This window comes from Mixophyes fleayi, chromosome 2, assembly GCF_038048845.1.
Source record: "Mixophyes fleayi isolate aMixFle1 chromosome 2, aMixFle1.hap1, whole genome shotgun sequence".
NCBI classification, from domain to species: domain Eukaryota; kingdom Metazoa; phylum Chordata; class Amphibia; order Anura; family Limnodynastidae; genus Mixophyes; species Mixophyes fleayi.
The window spans coordinates 203,247,776-203,270,939 of record NC_134403.1 but is presented as its reverse complement, the minus strand read 5'-3'; the positions used below and the strand labels follow the sequence as shown (position 1 = coordinate 203,270,939).

General features: G+C 40.2%; 1 protein-coding gene across 1 annotated transcript in view; it reads right to left on the bottom strand.

Moving 5' to 3' along the window:
- Positions 1–6,274: 6,274 nt before the first annotated feature.
- The window catches only part of STPG1 (sperm tail PG-rich repeat containing 1), a 96,304-nt gene continuing 79,414 nt past the window's right edge, over positions 6,275–23,164 (bottom strand). Inside the window, exons 6-8 of the mRNA XM_075195377.1 lie at positions 21,315–21,483; positions 20,927–21,117; positions 6,275–6,753 (exon numbers count right to left, since the gene is read on the bottom strand). Coding sequence (XP_075051478.1) covers positions 6,680–6,753; positions 20,927–21,117; positions 21,315–21,483 — 434 coding nt within the window. The 3' untranslated portion in view covers positions 6,275–6,679. The remainder of the gene's footprint in view (positions 6,754–20,926; positions 21,118–21,314; positions 21,484–23,164) is intronic.

The following is a 23,164-nucleotide window of genomic DNA, read 5'->3' as shown; positions in this document are numbered from 1 at the left end:
GAGACATTGCCAACCTGGAGCAGAATTTACAGCTCACCGTTGATGCGTTAGCTGAGCAGGGTGGAGCAGAGACAGAGGAGGATGCACAGGTAGGCAGCTGGGTAACAGTTACTAGGTGTAGCAGACGGAGGAAGAGGCAGGCCAGCTCTGAGCTATGCAATCCCAGCAGATTTGCCAGATTGGATGAAGATACTGTGGAAGGCAGTTCAGAATTGGTGGAGTTGGATAAGACTGCTTCCTCTAGCAACCAGAGGAATGGTCTCTCCAGTATAAAGGGGACCAAAGTTACTCAGGGACCCAGGCAGATTGTGGTGGTAGGGGATTCAATTATTAGGAAGGTAGATAGGGCAATCTGTTACCGGGACCGTGCATGCCGAACAGTGTGTTGTCTCCCGGGTGCTCGGGCTCGGCATATTGCGGATCGGGTGGACAGATTGTTGGGAGGGGCTGGGAATGACCCAGCGGTTTTGGTACATGTTGGCACCAATGACCGAGTTAGTGGAAGAAGGTGTGTCCTAAAGAATGATTTCAGGGACATAGGTCGCAAACTTAAGGCAAGGACATCCAAGGTAGTATTTTCAGAACTACCTGTGCCACGCGCTAGTCCAGGGAGGCAGCGGGAGATTAGGGAGGTTAATGCGTGGCTAAAAGATTGGTGTAGGAAGGAGGGTTTTGGATTCTTAGAGCACTGGGCTGATTTCTCGGTCAGTTGCCATCTTTATTGTCATGATGGATTGCACCTGAATGAGGGGGCTGCAGTGCTAAGGGAGAGGATGGTTAGAAGGTTGGAAGAGATTTTAAACTAGGCTCCGGGGGGGAGGGGCAAGCAAGTATTTATGGGATAGACACTAAGAGTAGTAAGGAGGAATTTAACAAGAGTCAAGGGGGTGGAGAGGGGGGAAAAGGAAGCATAGCCGATAAGGAGAGGCCCTTTTTAAAGCAAAAAGAAATACCCAAGGAAGGCAATAGACTTAAGTGTATGCTTGCAAATGCAAGAAGCCTGACAGGTAAAATAGGAGAGTTAGAGCTAGTTGCAATGAATGAGCAGTATATTATAGGTATTACGGAGACCTGGTGGGATGATACACATGACTGGGCAGTCAACTTGGAAGTTTATTCTCTCTTCAGGAGGGATAGGGTAAATAAAAGGGGAGGAGGAGTATGTCTTTATATTAAGCCAGAATTAAAACCAAGTATTCAGGAAGTTATATATGAGAATATTGGTGATACTATAGAGGCATTGTGGGTGGAAATATCCAGCGGAGGAAAAAGTTAAGAGAAGTTGCTTATAGGGATATGCTATAAACCGCCAGATATTAGTACGATTGAGAAAGCCCAACTTCTACAGCAAATTGAAAAGGCTACTCAACTAAGTCAAATTTTAATTATGGGGGATTTTAATTATCCAGACATTGATTGGAGTACTGAGACCTACGGTACAGCTAGGGGAAATAGGTTTCTGAGCACGCTAAAAGACCATTACATGTCCCAATTAGTAGAGGAACCAACTAGGAACCGGACTATACTAAACCTAGTAATAACAAACAATGTAGACATAATATCAAATAATATCAATATTCAAGTAAGGGAGCACTTGGGAAACAAATTTTAATATGCTAAAGGAGTCTATAAAGAGCATAGACTGGGACAAAGCCTTTGAAGGAAAAAATACGGAAGAAAAGTGGGCTGTCTTTAAAATGTTGTTAGAAACATACACGTATAAGTTCATTCCTATGGGAAATAAATGTAAAAGAATTAAGTCGAAACCAATGTGGCTAAATAAAAAGGTAAGGGAAGAAATGCAAAGGAAGAAGCGTGCATTTAAATTGTTTAAGTCTGAAGGGTCAGAGGAGTCCTTCCGTAGGTACAAGGAATGTAATAAAACATGCAAAACGGAAATTAGATTGGCTAAATTAGAAAATGAAAGGCACGTTGCAAAAGAAAGTAAGACAAACCCCAAAAAGTTTTTTAAGTATATAAATGGCAAAGGGATTAAAAAAGATAATATAGGACCATAAAGCTCCAGGTCCAAATGGCATACACCCAAGGGTCCTTATGGAGTTCAACTCGGAAATAGCTGGACCGCTATTCTTAATTTTCAGAGATTCAATCTCATCAGGCTCAGTACCAAGGGATTGGTAAATAGCAGATGTGGTGCCATTGTTTAAAAAGGGGACGAGATCACAACCAGGGAATTATAGACCTGTAAGCCGGACATCAATAGTGAGGAAACTACTGGAAGGTATTTTGAGGGATAGTATTCAGGATTACTTTGTACACCATAAAATTATTAGTGGGAATCAACATGGATTTGTGAGGGATAGGTTATGTCAAACTAATATAATTAGTTTCTACGAGGAAGTTAGTGGAAACTTAGACCAGGGCAGCACAGTAGATGTGGTCTACTTAGATTTTGCAAAGGCCTTTGATACAGTGCCACACAAGAGGCTGGTTTACAAAATTAGGGAACTGGGTCTAGGAATCAACATTTGTACTTGGATCGAAAACTGGTTAGAGAATAAGGAACAGAGAGTTGTGATAAATGGAACATTTTCTAATTGGTCAAAGGTCTTAAGTGGAGTACCTCAAGGTTCCGTGCTGGGGCCACTCCTTTTTAATATATTCATTAATGACCTTGGTGATGGTTTAGAGAGTAAAGTTTCTATGATGACACTAAACTCTATAAGGTAATAAAATCAGAGCAAGATGTAGCTTCTCTACAGAGGGACTTAAATAAACTGGAGGATTGGGCTGCCAAATGGAATATGAGGTTTAACACAGATAAATGTAAGGTTATGCATTCAGGGATCAAAAACAAGAACGCAATCTATAAATTAAATGGAATTAATTTAGGAGAATCTATAATGGAAAAGGATTTGGGAGTGCTCATAGACAGTAGACTTCGCAATAGTGCTTAATGTTAAGCAGCAGCTGCAAGGGCAAACAAAGTATTGGCATGCATAAAAAGGGGCATAGATGCAAGGGAAGACAGTGTAATTTTGCCACTGTATAAATCGTTGGTAAGACTTCATCTTGAATATGCAGTACAGTTCTGGGCACCACTCTATAAATAAGATAATTTGGAACTAGAAAGGGTTCAGAGAAGGGCGACAAAATTGATAAAGGGTATGGATTCATTAAGTTATGAGGAAAGGTTAGCCAGTTTAGGCATATTTACTTTAGAAAAGAGGCGTCTAAGGGGAGATATGATTACTATATGTACAAATACATTAGGGGTCAATACAGAGAACTTTCATGGGAACTTTTTACCCCAAGAACTATACACAGGACACGTGGTCACCCCCTAAGGTTAGAGGAGAGGAAATTTCACAACCAGCAAAGGAAGGGGTTCTTTACAGTAAGGGCAGTCAAGATATGGAATTCATTGCCAGGGAAGGTTGTGATGGCAGATTCAATAGATATGTTTAAGAAAGGGTTAGACAATTTTTTAGCGGAAAGGTGTATCCAGGGATACGACCGTTAAGTAAAATGTAGGATAGTAGTGGATATAGGGCAAAAATAGGAGTGCAATATTGAGTCTGGGGGGATTTTCACAATTGAAACAGATTGGCGGTTGCTTACTCTGGATCAATTTCAAATATAAGTGCAGGATCGCAAGACATCCGAAATAGGTTGAACTTGATGGACTGGTGTCTTTTTTCAACCTCATCAACTATATGTTACTATATATATATATATATATGTTACTATATGTAAGCAGAAGTTGCCTATCTCTACTTATTATGGTGTCACAAAGGCTAAAGATGCCTTGAAAAATGCGTCTGGATTGGGATAAAAATATTTCCACATGCAAGAGGTGAATCTTTTGGTCTTTTGCCCAGGCATACCAATGCACTTATCATAGGCATTAGGTGGTACTAATGGTGACTGACTTACTTAGACACAATTATCATTCTCCTCTTATCTTATCTTGCTCAAATACAACACATTATATTTTCAGATCCACCATTATCTCCTTCATCCTGTTGCACATTAGCAAGTTCCAAAGTAGCAGTTTCAATGTCAAAATCATCATCATTACTACTCATCCTCACATTTCCAAATTAATTTGGTCGACATTCAGAAAATTAACTATTCAAACATCGACAGTATTATTAGATCAGCAATTCAAATGTCAACAGTATCATTAGGTCGACAATTTGAATGTAGACAGTATTATAGGGTTAGGAATATGATTGTCAACCTAATAATGCTCTCTCTACATTTCAATTGTTGTCCTAATAATACTGTCAACCTTTGAATTGTCAACCTAATGATATGGTCAATCTCATTATTGTCAACTTTCCAACCCTGTTTATGTTATGGTGTCGACTATATAAATGTTGATTATGAAACTGTCGAACATATGTATCAAACCCTTCTTAATTTTGAAAGGAGGCTGCCCTATTATTACAGTGTCCGAATCTGAAATGTCATACTCGCACCCTCTCCTCAGGATTCTGTGCCCAATTTGTTATTCAGCCTCAGTGTTCTTTTATGCACTGTTGTGTCTGTTTTGGAGGTGAAAGACCAACACTTAGACCAAGAATGTGGTACATGTGAAGTTACAGAAGATACATTACCATGTTCGCACTTGCTTTTGTAATAAGCATTCTGATATGTCTAAGAGCAGTAGCAAGACCCCTACTTGCAATATGTGGTCTTGGTCTGAGTCTTTTCTTGCCACTTCATGTGATTTATGGAATGTTAGCCATTTTCATTTTTTTAGACAAATCACCACATTCATCAGTAACTTTTCCCTTAATACTTACATCAAAAGCTGATGTTTTCTTTGAGATTGACAAACGTTGTTGGATTTGGAGTGCCCTTTCTTACACTTTCTTCCCACATGACCTTTTTTTACTCATAGTAGTACTGGGATGCTCCTGATCTATAGACTGATCCATGGTTGACAACAGGAGTAAAGCTATTTGATGTTGGATATATTTGTAGCTGCCATCACACTACATGAATGCCCAATGACATAGGAAAAGGAGTGACTGTTACCTTGCAATGTACACACTACTCACCAATATCATTCAAATTATTACAATTGGTTCATTAAAGAAAAGGTTTTGGTTTGGGTTGTGCTGTCTATTGGCTGCTTACTAGTACAGATGTGATATTACCCCTCACACAATTGCCTTCACAGTCAAACACTTGGACGTTAAAATCAAGAAATATTTTTTTTTTTGGGGGGGGTGGGGGGGTGTACAGCTTAAAGTCAAAAACAGGCAAGCTATTATTTGTTTCGCTGGCTTCACTAAAAAGCATACTAGTGTCAATCTCTTGGAAAAACTCAGGAATATCAGAATATCATAGCAAAATGGCTCACTCTGCTAAGAGTCTCCCCAGGTTTTCTCATTGCCGACAACAGAGCAAACATATTGTATATATTATGACTGAGTTAATTTCAACATGTATTGTGATTTGCACACAAAACTTGGTTGTTCAGAATTTCTTAAAAAAATGAGAGGCAGTGCAGGAGATGCTGTCTGTGACCCATAAAATTTCTGGGCATTTTCGGCATTCAGTGGCCACATTTAGATTATTGCAACAACTTCAAAATAAATTACCTACCATAGCAACTGAAGCAAGAGGTAGTAATGAGGCAAAATTCCACGCTTTATGCACACTGCTGTGCCACTATGTGGGGATTGTATCTTTTATTAAACTGCTTTGTATTTGTGTGCTGCTCTGTCACTAATTTTAGCCAGCCAGCTCACCACAGCCTTTGGACGATAATAACATAGAAACATAGAATTTGATGGCAGATAAAAGCCACTTGGCCCATCTAGTCTGCCCATTTTTTATTAACCTATGGTAACCTTAAACCTTATTTGATCCCTTATTTGATCTGCACTACAGCTATAAAGAGAAAAAAAGTAATTTCAAGGGCCCCCCCCCCCCCCCCAGATGCCCTGGGCTCTAGCCCAGTTAGACCTCGGGTTAATCTTGCCTTGCCCTCAGAACTTAATTTTTAACCTTTTAACCATGGCTAACTGACAAATCAGTTAGTGTTAGAGCAAAATAAAAATGAGCATCCACCAGACGGGCCCTAACTTATCAGGGACCCTATTGCTCTGCACTTTATTTTTCTCCCCCGCTTAGTATGTGCCAAAATGTTTTACATTTTAGTCTGTCCTTTTGCCTTTGTTCCTTTTCAGTTCTTCCCTTGTACTTCTATGGAAATATTTTGCTGATTCAATTACTCTTAGCTCATTAATATATGCATTGATCACGATGAACTGCAGCCATTATGTTGAACATAAAATAAAATATAAAAGATATGTCATTTATTAGCATTTCTACCTGAGTGAGTTTGGCACTTGGTTAATCTCTGGCTATATTCCTGCATAGAGAAAATGGTTCAAGCATTAGGGCTAACTACTGTTAAATGCATTATAATTTACATTACCTTGAATTATAGGTTCAACAAAATACATAAAAGAAAGGGAAAAAAGGAGAGTGTTGAATGCTTCCTTGCAACAATTAATCATAATAGACAACATTATGTCTTCAAACCAGATGCCATATACTCAATACAATACATGACTATGGAGGTTTAGGGTTAATAGAAGTGTCTGTTTTGTTGAGTATATATGGCCAAGGTAAGTTTCAGAGGTGCACTTTAGAAGTAGTGCATTCAAATTGTCAGAAAACAATCAGAAATTGTGGTTTAAGCTGGAATCCATTTCTTGTCACTGTTGTAGAGAAAGGACTGTTTTCCTGGGCGTTCAGGATAATAAGCACCTGCGTATGAAAAAAAAATATCCAATATATATCACTGTTTATTATTGTGCTGTATTACTCTAATAGGCATAACTGTTTCATCTGTTTTAAGATCTATTTTCTTTCTGCTTACCTTTATCCACCCACACAAATAAAATAAAAATTATATTCAGATTTTATAAAACTAACACAAAATGCATTCAAATGGCTTTCCGTATATATTTGCGACAGTGCCTAATACAAACCACAGTTAAACAACCAATTTGAAGCATCACCCTTGTTTTTGCTGTCTTTCCAGAAAAGAACTTGTCCTGTGTGGGTGTACCTAAATTCCCGACACCACACAGCTTCCGGAAGTTGAGGAGGAAGGAGCAGAAGGTTTCCTCAAGCACCAATCATGGTTGTGTGCTGTATGTACACAAACACTTTAAGTGGTATATTTACTAAACTGCGGGTTTGAAAAGTGGAGATGTTGCCTATGGCAAACCAATCAGATTCTAGTAATATACTAAATAAATGATAACTAGAATCTGATTGGTTGCTATAGGCTACATCTCCACTTATTCAAACCCACAGTTTAATAAATTTACCCCTAAGAGTCATTTAATAACCGCAACAATTGCTGACACACAACCTCACTTTAGTTGCTAGGTGTGCCTTCTTGACCATCTAGAGCATTTATTATTATTCATGTTATTGATTTGTAAGACACTACAGTGTTCAGCCTCACCGGGATAAAAGAACGTACATAAAACATGGGGCATATAAGGTACACAAAATAAATGCAAACATGAAAGCAAAAGGGAGGGAGAGCCCTGCTCATGAGAGAGCAACAGTGTAGTGAAGAAAGGCAACAACTGAGACAAGCGTAGCTCAGAATGGAGATTATTATTATTATTATGCATTTCAAGGTTCACACACATCTCACAGTCCTTGGTACTACCCCCGGGAAATCAATCTGCACCCAGATTTGAAGGCTTGTGAATACATCTGAGAATGTATGGTATGTATTAATATAAATGTAAATTTGTACCTGCTGAAACAGTATAAACTGTCCTTATGTAAAATGCTCTAATTTGTTGTAGAATGCTCACAATATCAGACCTCCCAAACTTTGGAGATTTGAAATTGGGACCCTGCATGAGAATACACAGTGGTATCCCCATTCTCCTTCTGTCCCTTAAAACAACCCTTTCAATGTTGTGCACACTAGCGCTAGCATGGCACCAGTTAACGGGACTCATCTCCCAAATATCTTGGAGTCAGAACTAAAGTCCTGGTTAGAATAAATTGCAATAACCCCAACTAAATCAGGACAGTAGAGAGATATGCTGCTTCTATATCTTAGATTCTCTGACTACAGATGTCTCTGCCTGTTCTCATGGGTGCTGACATGTGACCTGAGTGTTACATACAGTGGCTCAATGGAAAGTCTATCCTTAATTATCTAAGGGCTCAAACCACGGTGAAGACTGACTGGAAGTGAAAGCCTAATTATTACTATCTTGAGTCACTATAGTGTACATAACTACAACTACATCCTGATTCATCAATGGCAATTTAGGAATGCAAACCTCATTTTCAAGGGAAAAGGAGTATAGACATCAGATTGTGGCATCTCTGGGAATGCTAAATTTACCATGATTTGATGGTAGGAGCAAAACAAATCGGGTGTGTTGATAATTAAATATGGACTAGGTATACTCCTTCACCACAACCCTGTGCAAATACCAGATTTCATTTTGGAGAAAAAGATTCTTAAACAAGGTTCAACAAGTATTGTATATACGTGTATATTCACTGGTTTCCATTAGTGGTTTACGCAGGCGATGGAAACCAGGGTTCAGCTTATACTTTCAATAGGATGCCCTTTTCACCTTTCATACGCATTTTAGATGGGAAATATTATATCCAGATACATTTCTACACAGGTGCACCCTGATTATACAGGGCCTGTTCCAGAATGACAGCATACTACTTCTCATGGCACATAATAAGGCACATCCGTGCAAACTTAAATGCATACTTGCCTACCTTTGGCAAGTTCTATCCAGGAGAGGGGCGTGTCTAGAGGGCACGGTGAATCGCGTCATTTTGGCCCCGCCCCCGCATCAAATATGCTGTTTTTTGCCGCGGGGGCGGTGCCAAAATGACACGATTCATGCTTTTTGAGATTTGCCAGCTCTCCCGGGAGTCCGTGAGACCGACCCGAATTTCGGGAGTTTCCCGGACTTTCCGGGAGAGTTGGCAAGTATGCTTAAATGCTCTGTGCAACTGCATATCTTGCTGCTTGATAATTTTATTTAATGTCTTGACCAATAGTCCATCACTGGTGCTATCATAACACAATCAACCTCTTATATCAACAGTATAGAATGACTACTGTCATATGCTGTATAGCTCATTTCAAGTACTGCAGTCTTATCATATGTACTATTTTCACTGCAAGTTTGTTTTCAAAGTATCAAAGATGTTATAAATATAGAGCAAATATTTATCTGTTTTGTAGACAATTATATGTTACAAGACACATTAAAATGTTGTTGTAAATTATTCAAAACATCACTTCCTGTTATGGTACGTGGAAAACTTCCTTCTTGATGAGTCAGCACTATAATGTGACTAGGAATAAGTCATGACCTGACATGAGAGCAGGTAAATATAGAGCAAGCCTTCTACAAATAAATATTTGGCATCATTTAACACTTGGAGGACCAAAACATATAAAATGGCTTAGTGAAATGTGAATATGCTTTGAAGGCTTTACTGACAAATACCGAGTGACTTGTTACTATGAAAGTGTAAAGCTACTGTTTAATCCCAAATTTAAATTGTGGTTTCTAAAGTACAAAGACTAGGTTCAGCCTCATAAATAACATAGACAGCCTCGGTTCAGTGCCAGGCATGGATTAATAGTGTCCAAGCAAAGATACCAAACTGTACTCTACCAGTCTTTGAAAATAATGAAATCCTGGCACCATTATTTTGTATGAGGTATATGTTTAAGTCTTCCTCTGTTTCTGTAAATGTGTTTACTTGTACTTGGTGAAATAGCAGGATGCAAATGCAGTAAGCACTGGGTGTGCATATTATTTTGACAAAGGTGTAGTCTAACCTCCTAAAAACATGAATGTACAGAAAGGCATCCTACTGAATTTATGCAACGCTTGAAATCTCTGCCACCACCTTTTAAGTGGGTCATGCTATAACGCCTTCATGTTTTGTCAATTGTGAAATCCGCATAACCCTATGAAATACTGTATAAATATGGCAAATGAAAACAATGTATTTAACCCATCCTGACCTCTTTTCCCCAAGCATTTAAACAGTATTTATTTAAGTTTGTTTTGGCTGACATTGCAAAACTGTGCAAGAAATGCAAAGAAATCACAGCAAAATTAAAAAAGTGTTATCCAGAAAAGTTACTGCATTTTAGAAGAATTTCCCATCACTGGGATATACAGTATGTGAGTGATAAATGTAGCTGTGTATAAGATAACCCAGCATGTGTGATATGCCCACTTTGTGTGTAATATGCGTGTAATATGCGTGGGTGTTGTGTCCACTATGTGTAATGTCTGTGCAGGCCGGGCGCTTCCATTAGGCAGCGTTAGGCAGCTGCCTAGGGCACCGGGCTCTGGTTGGCGCCAGTGAGGTCAAATTGATTGTGTAAACTGTGAGGTGACCGCTGAGCTTACCTAACATGGCCGCCATACAGCTTCAGAGATAGATCGACGGGGAGGAGGGGTTGGGCTGTTCATCGCCGCCGCCACCCCCTCGAATTGCCAATAAGATGTACTGTCAGTCAGTCCCCTCATCTCTCTCCTCCCCTCCTCTCACTGACTGTCAGGACGTGATGATGATGTCACGCCCGAGAGTCAGTGAGAGGAGTGAAGACAAGATAAGGTAAAGAGAGGGGAGGGGGACTTGGTATGCTGCAGTGGAGGACATTAATATCAAGGGAGGGGTGAGAAAATAGATATCCAGGGGGCAGGGGAACACATTGATATCCAGAGGGAGGGGAGAGGACATTGATATCCAGGGGGGGGGGGGGGAGAGAGGACATTGATATCCAGGGGGGGAGGAGAGGGCATTGATATCCAGAGGGAGGACACTGAGATCCATGGTGGGGGACATTGAGATCCACAAGGAGGGCATTGAGATGTAGGGAGGGGGGGGGGCAGTGTGCTGGAGAGGGAACATTGTGATCGGGGGGGTGATGTAGGGGGGCACATTGAGATCCGGGGGGAGTGTGTTGAAGAGCTAAAAATGTGATTCAGGGGGGCAGTGGTGTGATTCAGAGAGGGGGGGCAGTGGTGTGATGCAGAGGGGGGGGCAGTGGTGTGATGCAGAGGGGGGGCAGTGGTGTGATGAAGGGACATATGTGTGATGAAGGGACATGTTAGGGCCGTCTATTTAGATTACTTGTCATTTCCATTTGGACCAATAAAGGAAAGGAGATGCCCATTTCCTTTAACAAGTGCATATTACATAGGCTTATTGTGTCATGTTTATTGTTCTGAAATCTAACGCCTGGATACCTTCCTTCTAGAAATCCTGTGTCTGCAGCGGAGTCTGGGCAGCATTTGGCATCACACATCATCACTGCATCTGGACCGCTGGAGGAGGTAAGGCTTATCTCTTTTTTTTTTAACACGAAAGTCAAGCGTGTGAGGGTCTGTGAAGTGGGTATTTGGTGTGTCCAAGGGAGGGGGGGAGCGTAGTTTGAAATTTTGCCTAGGGCGCCGAAAAACCTTGCACCGGCCCTGTGTCTGTGGGTGATGTGCCCAGAGTTGTCGCATGGGCAAAGTGCTCAGTGTGGATGTGTGTCTTTTTCTCAACCCACTGAGATCACTGTATAGTACAGATGCTCACTGACCCCCGTGTTTTGGTTTTGGATCTGGATTAGCTTCGGGTTTTGGATTTGCCAAAACCACCCATGCGTGTTTTGGTTTTGGTTTTGTTTAGCTATTTTTTACTAAATTTCATTTTTTGGGGTAAAATCACATAATTTCGGTATTATTTTGTACCTACATTATTATTAACCTCACTAACACTAATTTCCAGTGATTTCCATTCAATTTTAGGAGAGGTAGCATGTACACTTTATCAAGCCAAGCAGTTCATCCACAAGGAGTGGCACTTTTGTGGCTGAAGTGTTTATTTTCTTTCGGCCCTCAATAAATAAGATAACAATGTCACCCACAATTACGAGAGGTAGCATGTACAATTTATCAAGCCAAGCAGTTCATCCACAAGGAGTTCCATTTTTGTGGCTGAAGTGCAAGTCCAACATGGCCCTCCCTAAACAAGCTAACAATGGGCTTGTTAGAGTAATGGAAGAAACAGACATCAGTGCCAGGAAAGATTAATGGTGCAAGATGGAATTGTCCTTGGGTCCTCCCACCCACCCATATTTTGGATTTTACAAAGGACATGCACACCTTAACAAACCAAGCACTTCAGCAATAAGGGCTGGGTTTGTTTGGGCCCCCACTAAACCAGCTATCAATGCCCTAAAGGCAGGTTAGGCCAACAGTGCTGTAAAATGAATTCTAAACTGTCAAGATGTTGTCGTCATCATCTTCAGCATCATTATCACCCTCATCAGTGTGTACATCATCATCACAGACTATTAATATATCCCCGCTGGAATCCGCCAATAGAGAAGTATCAGTAATTGGATGTATTTGCCGGTAAAGGCCTTCCTCGTGGAAGATGTAGTTAATTTTGATGAACATCATCTTTTCCACATTTTTAGGAAGTAACCTCCTACGTCGATCACTGACAAGGTTCCCGGCTGTGCTGAAAACTCTTTCTGACTACACACTGGAGGGTGGGCAGCTTAGGTATTGCAAAGCAAGTTTGTACATGGGTTTCCAAATGGCTTGTTTTTTCTCTCAGTATGGAAATGGACTGTCTGAAATTTAGATTTCAATGAACTCTTGAAAATAATCCTCCACCATCCTTTGCATGTTAATAGTAGGATCGGATGGAGTTATGGCCAAGGTCACACTTTTTTTGGTAAAATCTTTAAAACCAGCCCAGATGTCAAACTGTTGTGGTCTGCCACCTGCGTCATCCCCTGATTCTCTTTGGAAAGTGCAATTTCTTACTGAAGAAGGAGACATCGTCAAGCCAAGGACCAGTTCAGCGGTCAACTTGCTGACCAAGAGCTCCTTACATCTGTTCAGATCTCGGTCATTTGGAAGCAAAGAATCGATGTAGGTCTTAAACCTAGGATCAAGCACAGTCGCCAAAACATAGTGATCCAACTTCAAGATTTTAATAACTCTTGGATCATTGTGAAGCGAATTAAGTATTTGATCTACAAGGCCAACATACTTTACGGAATTGATTTTTTAACATCTCCTCCATCAGTTTGTCAAGCTGCTTTTCCAAAAGTCGAATTAAGGGAATGACTTGGCTCAAGCTAGCAGTGTTTGAACTCACTTCACATGTCACAATTTCAAATGATATCAGCACCTTGCACAGCACAGAAATGAATCTCCACTGTGCAAGACTGAAATACATTCCTCGCCCTTTCCCAATGTCATGGCTTGTGCAATACGCTTGTATGGCTTTGCGCTGTTCCTCCATCCTCTGAAGCATGTACAGGGTGGAATCCCACCTTGTTAACACCTCTTGCTTAAGTTGGTGGCAGGGCAAATTAAATTGTTCTTGGAGCTGCTGCAGTCTCCTACATGCTGTGGCAGAATGCCAGTAATATCCAGAAATTTTACGGGCCACCGAAAGCATCTCCTGCACCTGACGGTTATTTTTCAAGAAGCTCTGCACCACCAAGTTTATTGTGTGAGCAAAACATGGAATGTGATGGAATTCACCCAGCTGTAATGCTCGCACAATATTGTTGGCGTTATCAGAAATAACATATCCTGGGGAGAGTCCAAGTACTATAAGCCATGTATCAATGACATCCCTTAGTTTTCGTAACAAATTATCAGCTGTATGCCTGATAGTGAAGCCGGTGATACAAAGAGTAGCCTGCCTGTGAGAAATGTTACGTAGTGGTGTACATCCTACTGCTGTTCCTGCTTGTGAAGGCAAATGACCAACCCAGTGGGCTGTCACAGTCATATAATCTTTGGTTTGGCCACTTACACTTGTCCACATATCTGTGGTTAAGTGTACAGTGGGTCGAATGGCATTTTTGAGCCCAGTTAGTACATTTTTACAAACGTTCTCGTACAGTTGAGGAATAGCTTTTCAAAAAAATGGTGTCGTGATGGAATTTTGTAACAGGGACACAAAACCTCAATTAACTGTGAAAAACCAGCTGCGTTTATAGTGGATATTGGACGTAGATCTAACACTAGCATAGCCGCCATGGCGTCTGTGATCCACTTTGCGACTGGGTGACTACTGTCATACTTGCTTCCTGTAGCAAAAGATTGTTTCACAGTTAATTGTTGTAAAGTACTAGTGGTCTTCTTTTTTGCTGCTTATGGGAGGAAGACTCACCCCCAGCAGCAGCAACAGCAGCAGCAGTGGAACTAACGCTCAAGAATTCTTCAGAGGATTCAAGGATAGTGCAGGAGTCATAGAGCCTTACCAACTTGGATGCAGGACTAACTCAGATCGCTACTGAGGATATTGATGAGGACGGTGTTGTGGGTGTAGATTGCAGGAGTCGGGATGTAGGTGAGAGAAGGCTCCTAGCTGATGGTGGACTGCTTGTTGTTATTTTTTTACCATAACTTTCAGCTTTTCCCAACACCTTGCCATGAACTCGCGCCAAATGGTGTAACATGGATGAGGTTTCTAGATGGTTAAGGTCCCTCCCTCGACTGACTGTGGCTTTACATACACTACAAATGGCTAGATAACTGTTGTCAGGATTTGGGTAGAAATAATGCCACACATAAAAAGTGGCTTTTTTGGTCTTATGTCCAGGCATGACAATGGCCTTCTTTTTATCACGTGCCAGAACTGCTTCTACTGGTGCAGGACTTACACAAACAACCTCATCAACATCCTCATTAGCGCCCTCGTCAGCTACACAAATATCCTCCTCATCCTCTTCCAATTCCAAAGTGCATCCTCAATTGGTGTATCACCGGCTACACTGGGGCTGTTCAGGCACACATCAGCAGAAATGCTAAAAAGGGGCCTTCTTTATGGGTACACTATCAGAATGGTCACGATTACACATACCACTCGTGGAATGGACTCTCCTCAGGGATTGGTGTCATTTCTGATTCTGAGCATACATTTTCCTCTAGTGCCTTACTGTTTTCTTCCAGCTTGACTTTTACAAGTAACAGTATTTGTGCACCACTTTTGGACTCCAAATTACTTGGTCTTGCTTGGTCACGAGTGACCTTACAAGAAGAAGCCTCAGTAACATTTTTAGATTTCGCACTCAGAGAAAGACGAAGGCCTCATTCTTTCTTTGCCACTGCGTGTGTAGAATGGCATGTTGGCAATTTTTTTTTTTATCGGCTGTTAACTTTTCCTGGATTACAGCTTTTTTTCTCTTCAACACGGTAAAAGGTGTTTATTTGTTGTTTTTCTCCCCTGACTTCAAAAGACTATGTACTTTTACAAAGGCTTTACCAGATGACGTACAGGGATAACTACCATCAGGACTGGTGGCAGCAGCTGCTTGCTGCTCCTGCTCATCTGTGTACTGCTGTGAATCCATTTTGATAACACCGTACACTTTGTAGTGCAAATTCAGAAAAAAAGAGTGCAATGACTGGTATATTAGGATTTCAGCAATGATCAATGCAGCTCTTCTATAAGGGTGTATATCAGACCCTACACTTTGTAGTGCAAATTCAGAAAAAAAAGAGTGCAATGACTGGTATATTAGGATTTCAGCAATGAGAAATTCAGCAATGGAGCTTTCTCTAACACTGCTACCACCCTCCTCTTTCTCTTCTATCACTTTGCCTGCGAAACTGCTCTATACTCTGTCCTACCCGTTCTCTGTCCCTCTCTCAAATGGCGCTAGATCGTGGTGGAGGGCGGTATTTATAGATTCCAAAACTCCCGAGATCCGACACAATGACGTTTTGCCTCGTTTTGGAATCCGAATAGGCCCGAGAGTACCGAGCCGACTTGTCTCGGCTCGGTACTCGGAACCCCAAAGTTCGGGTGGGTTCGGTTTTCAGGAAACCGCCCATCTCTACTGTATAGACATTTATCACAAATTTTATAAGACATCGTAATTTCCAAGCAAGTTTTATTTGGACCTTACTGATGACTATCTGTGTGATATATCAGTGTGCGTTTGTGTCTGTGTAATGTGGCTAATGTGTGTGATTGTATATAATGGGTCAGTACAGGTTCGTGTGTATTATGGGCCAGCATATCAGTGTACCAAATGGTAGAGCAGAGTATGCTATTCTATGTGGGGTACATCAATTACATGCAGTCCTGTTGAGAGGTTTGAGTGATGTGTTCATGCATGCCCATCCAGATATTACAGTAAGTAAAACATTGCAGATTGCTCATGAATAAACTACCATACCACCTTCAGCTATTATGCTATGGGCAACAGTTTTGTAGCTATTGCTATTGAATGTACAAAATAACCTCAGTTGTCACACTGAGCAGCTCAAGTCTGATGTACCATGCCAGGCGAGTGCAGGACAGTCAGTATTAATATAGCCCAACAGCACTTGTAGTGTCAGAAACACATCAGCCAGCTCCCCCTTCTAAGTGGGAGGAGAAGGAAGAGGGCACTCAGGAGAGGCATTCACATTGTTCAATAACACAAGAGCTGCAGGGGTGGAGTCAAGGTCTAGGTAGCATGGCATGGAGGTGGAACAAAGTCAAACAACCAAATGGCAGACATGCAAACTGAAGCCAGACATGCAAGCGAAGCCAGACTTTGTCTATGCTCAATTTCACCCTTTATAGAGAAAAAGGATACAGAGGCCTATTTATTAAGCCATAAACCATGCGCAAACGGCTTTTTCCGCATGGTTTAGGCATGTTTAAGCTGCATAGCTTTCTAACAAAAGCCTAATACAGGAGATATTTATGAGATCTCCTGCATTAGGCAATATTTAATGGGGATTGTGGTCTGTGGCAATGTCACAAGCTCCAAAATGCCATCTCTCTTGGCTCAAAAATCTGTGCACTTCCTAGTAAAAATGGTTGCATTTTTGTAAAAATAGGTACACAATATCACAAAACAGCATTTGCACATTTATAAATTACCTTGAGTGAAAGGGAACAAAACAGGGTATGATAGTGAAAACAGTGAATGGAGAGAGAAGCAAGACACCGGAAGGTGAGAGCTTCAGGAGAAATAGACAAGACATAGGAAAAAGGGGGCTTGTAAAAAAAGACAAAAGACATATACAAAACATGGAAAAGAAGGAGTTACAGATAAAACACAAGAGAGTGGCAACATAAAGAAGCCATACTCAGTCGGGCTCAATGAATCCTGCCAGTAGGTCGCCATGCCACCAGTCATAAAAAAGAAAGACTGCAGGCACATTTGCAGTAATAGTCTGGACACCATGCAGGAAAACTTCAGAGTGGATTATTTTATCCTGGATTTGTACCAAGACGCTGGCTCAATGCCACAGGAAACTCCATGGCATATTGCATATCGACACCAATATTCTTTTAGTAGTAGAAGTGTAGCAGAGTACTTATATTACTATCATTTTATCAATATATTTTTAAAGTGCCAACATAACAGTGCAATGTTCTTTTCTGCTATCAGAGCGCTCCGGTTTTCATATTATATTTTTTTAATTGATTTCTGAAAAGTTAGTTCTGTGTATCTGATGTGCCTCTGTAAGAAAGTAATTATTGAAGTAAATACATTGGGTTTGTCGCAATATTATTCTGGACATGTAACACTTTTCCTGTACGCTACAAGTAATTATAAATTCATGTAAAGATTACTAACTTTTTAGAATTATTTAATTTAGGTTTTGTGTATTCCAGTTATTTTATGCATATTATTTTACATACTGCCCTTGTGTGTCTCCAACATGAGTCTAGTTAAAACAATGATATTTCAATGTTTATTAACTAATGTTGTACCTTGTGTATGCCCTTCACTGCGCACCCAGATCCCATATACTGGGTTCCGATACCTGCTCTATTTAGAATTAGCCGTCATTAAACAGCAACAAGATTTAAGCCATGTTCCTAAATGCAGAATCTCTGTGTTGCTTACAAAAACAGCATTAGTAAGATCAGCTTGTGACATTTTAGACATTTTTTGTGACATAATGATTATGAATAAGGATAACAGATTGCTCTACAAAGCTGTCCAGCTAGTGTTATCCAGAGAACTTGAAAAATGTCATCAGTACTTTGGAGGCCAATTCCACAGTTCTTCATCATCAATACAGCCTGCAGATGTCCCTGTTGTTGCTGTTAAGACAATACTGTCAAATATTTTAACAAAAAGAGGTGGATTAAGGCTCTGGGGGGGAGGGGGCAGAGCCCTAATCCACCTCTACTTGGTGTAATATGGTTATCATTTTAGACAAATTTTAGACTAATACACAGGCAATACTGTGTGCTCTACTGTTAAGTGTAAAGCAGGGTATATCTCCCAACTGTCCTTGCCGGTGGACCAAATCCTGACTAAGTGAGACAGTTACCCAAATTCGGGATTACCCCACTAGATTCAGGACAGTTGGCAAACTGTCTTATTTTCTCCTACCTATTATTGTCGCTTTCACTACCTGTGGCTGCTGGTGTCTTTAGAGTTGCTGCTTGTCTGGTCCTGGAATGTTGGGGGCCCTATGTAGAAAAAATGTGTACATGAAACTTAGATAACGCCACCATCCCTGGCACTAAATCAATAGAATCCACATTTAACAATTAGGCCTCCCTGGAGGCCCAATATTACAATAATAGTATTCACATTTGACAAACAGATCCATTTCCCTGCAACCAATCCTAACATTAAATTAATAGCATACAAATTTAAAAAATAGACCTATTTCCCCAACATTAAATTAATAGTATTTCCATTTAATAAATAAACCTAATTCCCCTACATCAAACAACCCTAGCAATAAATTAATAGCATTTATGTTTAATAAATATAACTATTTCCCACAACTATCCCTGGCATTAAAAAAATCATATACACATTTAATAAATAATCCTCCTCCCCAAACGTAGCCCCATATTCAATTAATAGCCCCAATCCATCCCAGCATTAAATTAAATTAAAGATTCTGTCATCTCAGCTCAAACTAAAAGCCCCCACTATTATATTAAATATCCCCACAAAAAAAATAATAGCATCCACCATTAAATAATTAGCTCCAACCCACAGTCCACCATTAAATTAATAGCCTACCTCTCACCCACATTACAGTAGAGTTCCCCCACCCCAACACTAAATTAATAGCATTTACATTTAATAAATATATCTATTTTCCGCAACCATCACTGCCATTAGATAATTCATATTCATATATTCAGCCCCACATTCAATCAATAGCCCCCAAGCATTAAATTAAAGGTCTTGTCACCCCACCTTAAATTCATCATCCCCACTATTAAATTAAATACCCCTACCATCATACAACAAATAAAATAGCAACCATTAAACAATTAACCCCCACCCACACTCCACTATTAAATTAATAGCTTTCCTCCCACCCACATAATATTACGACTCCCCTTCCTTCCCTCACACATTATATTAAGACCCTCATCCTTCCCTCACACACACATTATATTACAAACCCCCCTCCCTTTACTCACACTTACTTTGTTCCATTTGCGCTATGATGGGGAGGCAGACTCTTGTGTCTGCCTCCCTTGCAGCTCTGCACACATGGGAAGGCACCTATCATGTGGTGCACGTCCCATGTGACATCTGTCTTTTACGGGATAGGAGGCCCCACTTAGGGGAAGAGAGGGAGGTCCACAGCTAAATGAAGGAAAGGGACTTTTCCCGGGGGAGGGGCCAGCCACCAAGTACCACACTGTCCCCCAACTCGCACCCCTTGAGACTACCTGGTCCTGGGGGAAGTCACCAGACAGAGGAGGGCCCAGGGGTCATGACCACTGCGCCCCTTCTCCTTAATCCAGCTCTGTTAACAAAGGAGAGTGACGGAAATATATCCACAAAATATTCAATATTTCTAGTTAAACATTTGGCAAAGTGTGCTTCTCATTGATTGTACATAACATCTATCCTGATGTTTAAATCCAGGAGAACACAAACACTAGTGATAAAAGTTGATGACAAGCCTTCAGTATAGCAATGGTTAAGGTCCGTGCAGTAAGAACATTAGGTGCCTAAGCAGCATTCCTTCAAAGAATAAGCCAAGTATTCTGGAAATCACTATCTTACAATGACATCTTCACGCATTCACACCCCTAGGGCCATTGCAAGATATACCACTGTGGAATGTGAAGAACTTTCCTTTGATATTATTAATAAACACTTTATTGTGTTATTATATATTACATATATGCAATACCTGTGAACATGTGGTGCCTTAGATGTGTCCCATGTTTATATATAAGGTGTCTCATTTAAAATATAAGTCCCATTTTAGGTGTAATGCACTGATGTAGAGTAATGAAATCATGCAATAGATCAGCCACTGTGCCCATTATCCTTAGTTCACGCAGGTGGGCATTTATGAAACCATTTGAAGGTGTTGTCCCTCGCAACTAGCCACTGATTTCTTACTATGGGCAGCACCACCAACAACTATCATTAATGTCCCTCAATGCATGTTGGCTGTCTACTGCTGTCCTGTTCTAAACATGAATTTCCATAATCAAAATGTTGAAGCATATGTGTACAAAATCGTTTCCCACATATCCCAACATTGTGGTATGTACAGAATTTATGGACTACTGACTCGATCATGCATATTAACACCTATTTCTGAAAATTTAGGTTGTACTGAAATCTACCTAGTGAATCACTAATCAAGTACATTATGGTTTATTTCAGGAAATGGAAAATGAATGTAAAGAATTACAGCACATGGGTTCACTGTTGTAGAGTGTGACACCTGATTGGTTGTAAACTGATTGTTCATAAGCAAAATCATGGAAAAATATATTTTTCTCCCAATATATGGGAAAAATTAGATTTACTGATTCAGTGTGTTGTAACTTTTAGATACAATCTCCTCAATGTTACATGAACTCAGTTTCTCAAAACAAACTAATAAACTTTATATTTGTTTTATGGTTTGCACACAGCTATACTAACCTGGACCGGGTATCTCTGCTCCAGAGACATCGCCTGCCCAACGACTTGTGTTGGACACAAATGCAGAGCTAGAAATGTAATGTTTAGGGGGCCCTTCATAGTCAACAAGCTCATACTGTCCTGGTCCTGGCACACCTGGGGTCTTGGGAACTGGTTCCGCAGGAGCTGAGAAACAGAGGTAATGTTTCCTCCTAAAACACAATAATATTTTAGGTTACAATTCATGTTGTGATCCAGTCTAGAGAGAAACAAATTAACAGTTTTGCGTTTTTTGTACATGCATCTGAAAGGATGGTAGATCTTTGGTTATTTTTCTAGATAAAGGAAAGAGGTGACCTTCACATACTAAAGAAAAACTTGTTATCTTTACTATAATACTGTAACTTACGGGAAAACGGTCTTCTTTCTTATTTCAGGAGATCCATATGGCTCGTAGCTGGCTGGTCCTGGGTTACACGAGGTCACATTCAAAACATCCCGAGAAGTCTTTGACTTGAAGCATGAAACTAGGACCTTGGGAGATTCTTTAACTAATGAGTCATTTACTGTATAATGACCTAAAGAAAAAATGTATTGTTCATATACAAAGGGCTTATTTCATTATGCTTAAGTTTTGTGAATTTTGGTGTGGCCTATATGTGTAATATGCTCCACAACTTAGAATGCCTGTGAACCTCTGAAGATTGATATTTTTAGGCATGAAACATAAATAAATGGTCCTGAATGATTTATTACCGGTATCACTACAATCTAAGTGAAACTATTTTTGCTTAAATACATTAACCTAATGTTTTCACTGCTACTTTAGATTCACAATTATTGCAATACAAACCAGCTGCTTTTTGATGATGTGTAATACCTATGTGGACTTCCTACTAAAAGCATGTAATCTAACCAGATGTATCAGTAGGTATTTGCATAAAATATAACGACTAACCCTGATTAACCTCATGCACTTCAAGAAAACAAAATACTATCAATAATGCTTTCAAGAAGTCTGCTTAAACCAGAGATGTCAGGTTAGGATACTGGCACTTTGACATGTGATATACTGCATAACACACACTCTACTCAGTTCAAGCACAGTAAAGCTTCTCAGTTGCAACAGAATGAATGTGGGACAGAAAAAACAGCAGGTGGAATGCAGCAGAATCTGAGGGCATAAAATGGCAAAATAATGTGGAAAACAGGCGTGGGTGGCAGGTTGGTGGATTCACCATTTTTATTTACGTAAACTTCATCTTTTATTTAGGGAAATACAACCTTTGCTGGTTTTGATACACTATGCTAATAGAAACACTAGCATAACCATATTAAAAACATTCGTTCTTTATAAATTAATGTGCCGATCCAGCCACTAGCCTAACAATACGGTTCTCATGTCTGGGACTTTGGTAGTCACAGATAGATACCCCGTAGAACTTTTTATCAGTAAATTAGTGCAAGTGTATCCAGAACAATAACTGGACAACCCTGCAGCCTGTTCAATCAGCAATCTAGATATACTTGCACAGCTCGGTGTATTGATTCAAAGTTCTCCAGACTACGGTCACTGGAGGAATTGATTGTTACCGACCTAGATATGGTAGCCACAGGATTATTTTTATAAAATATATACACTCAGTGGCCACTTTATTAGTTAGACCTGTACTCTTGTTTGTTAATTCAAATATTTAATTGGCCCATCATTAGTCAGTAACTCAATGTATAAAAGCATGCAGACTTGGTCAAGAGTTTCAGTTGTTGTTCAACCCAAACACCAGAATAGGGATGAAAAATATTATCTAAGTAACTTTGACCATGGAATAATTATTGGTGCCAGACAGGTCGGTTTGGGTATCTCGGAAAATGCTGATCTGCTGGGATTTTAACACATAAAAGTGTCTAGAGTTTACAGAGAATGGTGCACGAAACATCCAGTGAACGGCGGGTCTGTGGGCAAAAATGCCTTGTTAATAAAGAGAGGTCAAAGGAGAATTGCTAGACCTGTTCAAGCTGATAAGAAGGCTATAGTAACTCAAATGCAAAAAAAAAGAATGTGGCCAAATCTGAAAGATCCAGGTCGTCCTAGCATTTGTCCCTCAGGCTCAATCCAATTGGGCAGTTTGAACAGTCTGTAGATGACAGCATAATCAGATATGATCATTGTCCAACCGTATTTTCCAGTTGTCCCAATCAATGTCTGAAGAACCTATTTGGCTTTAAAATGGCATATATACCTTTAGACTAGGTTATGGT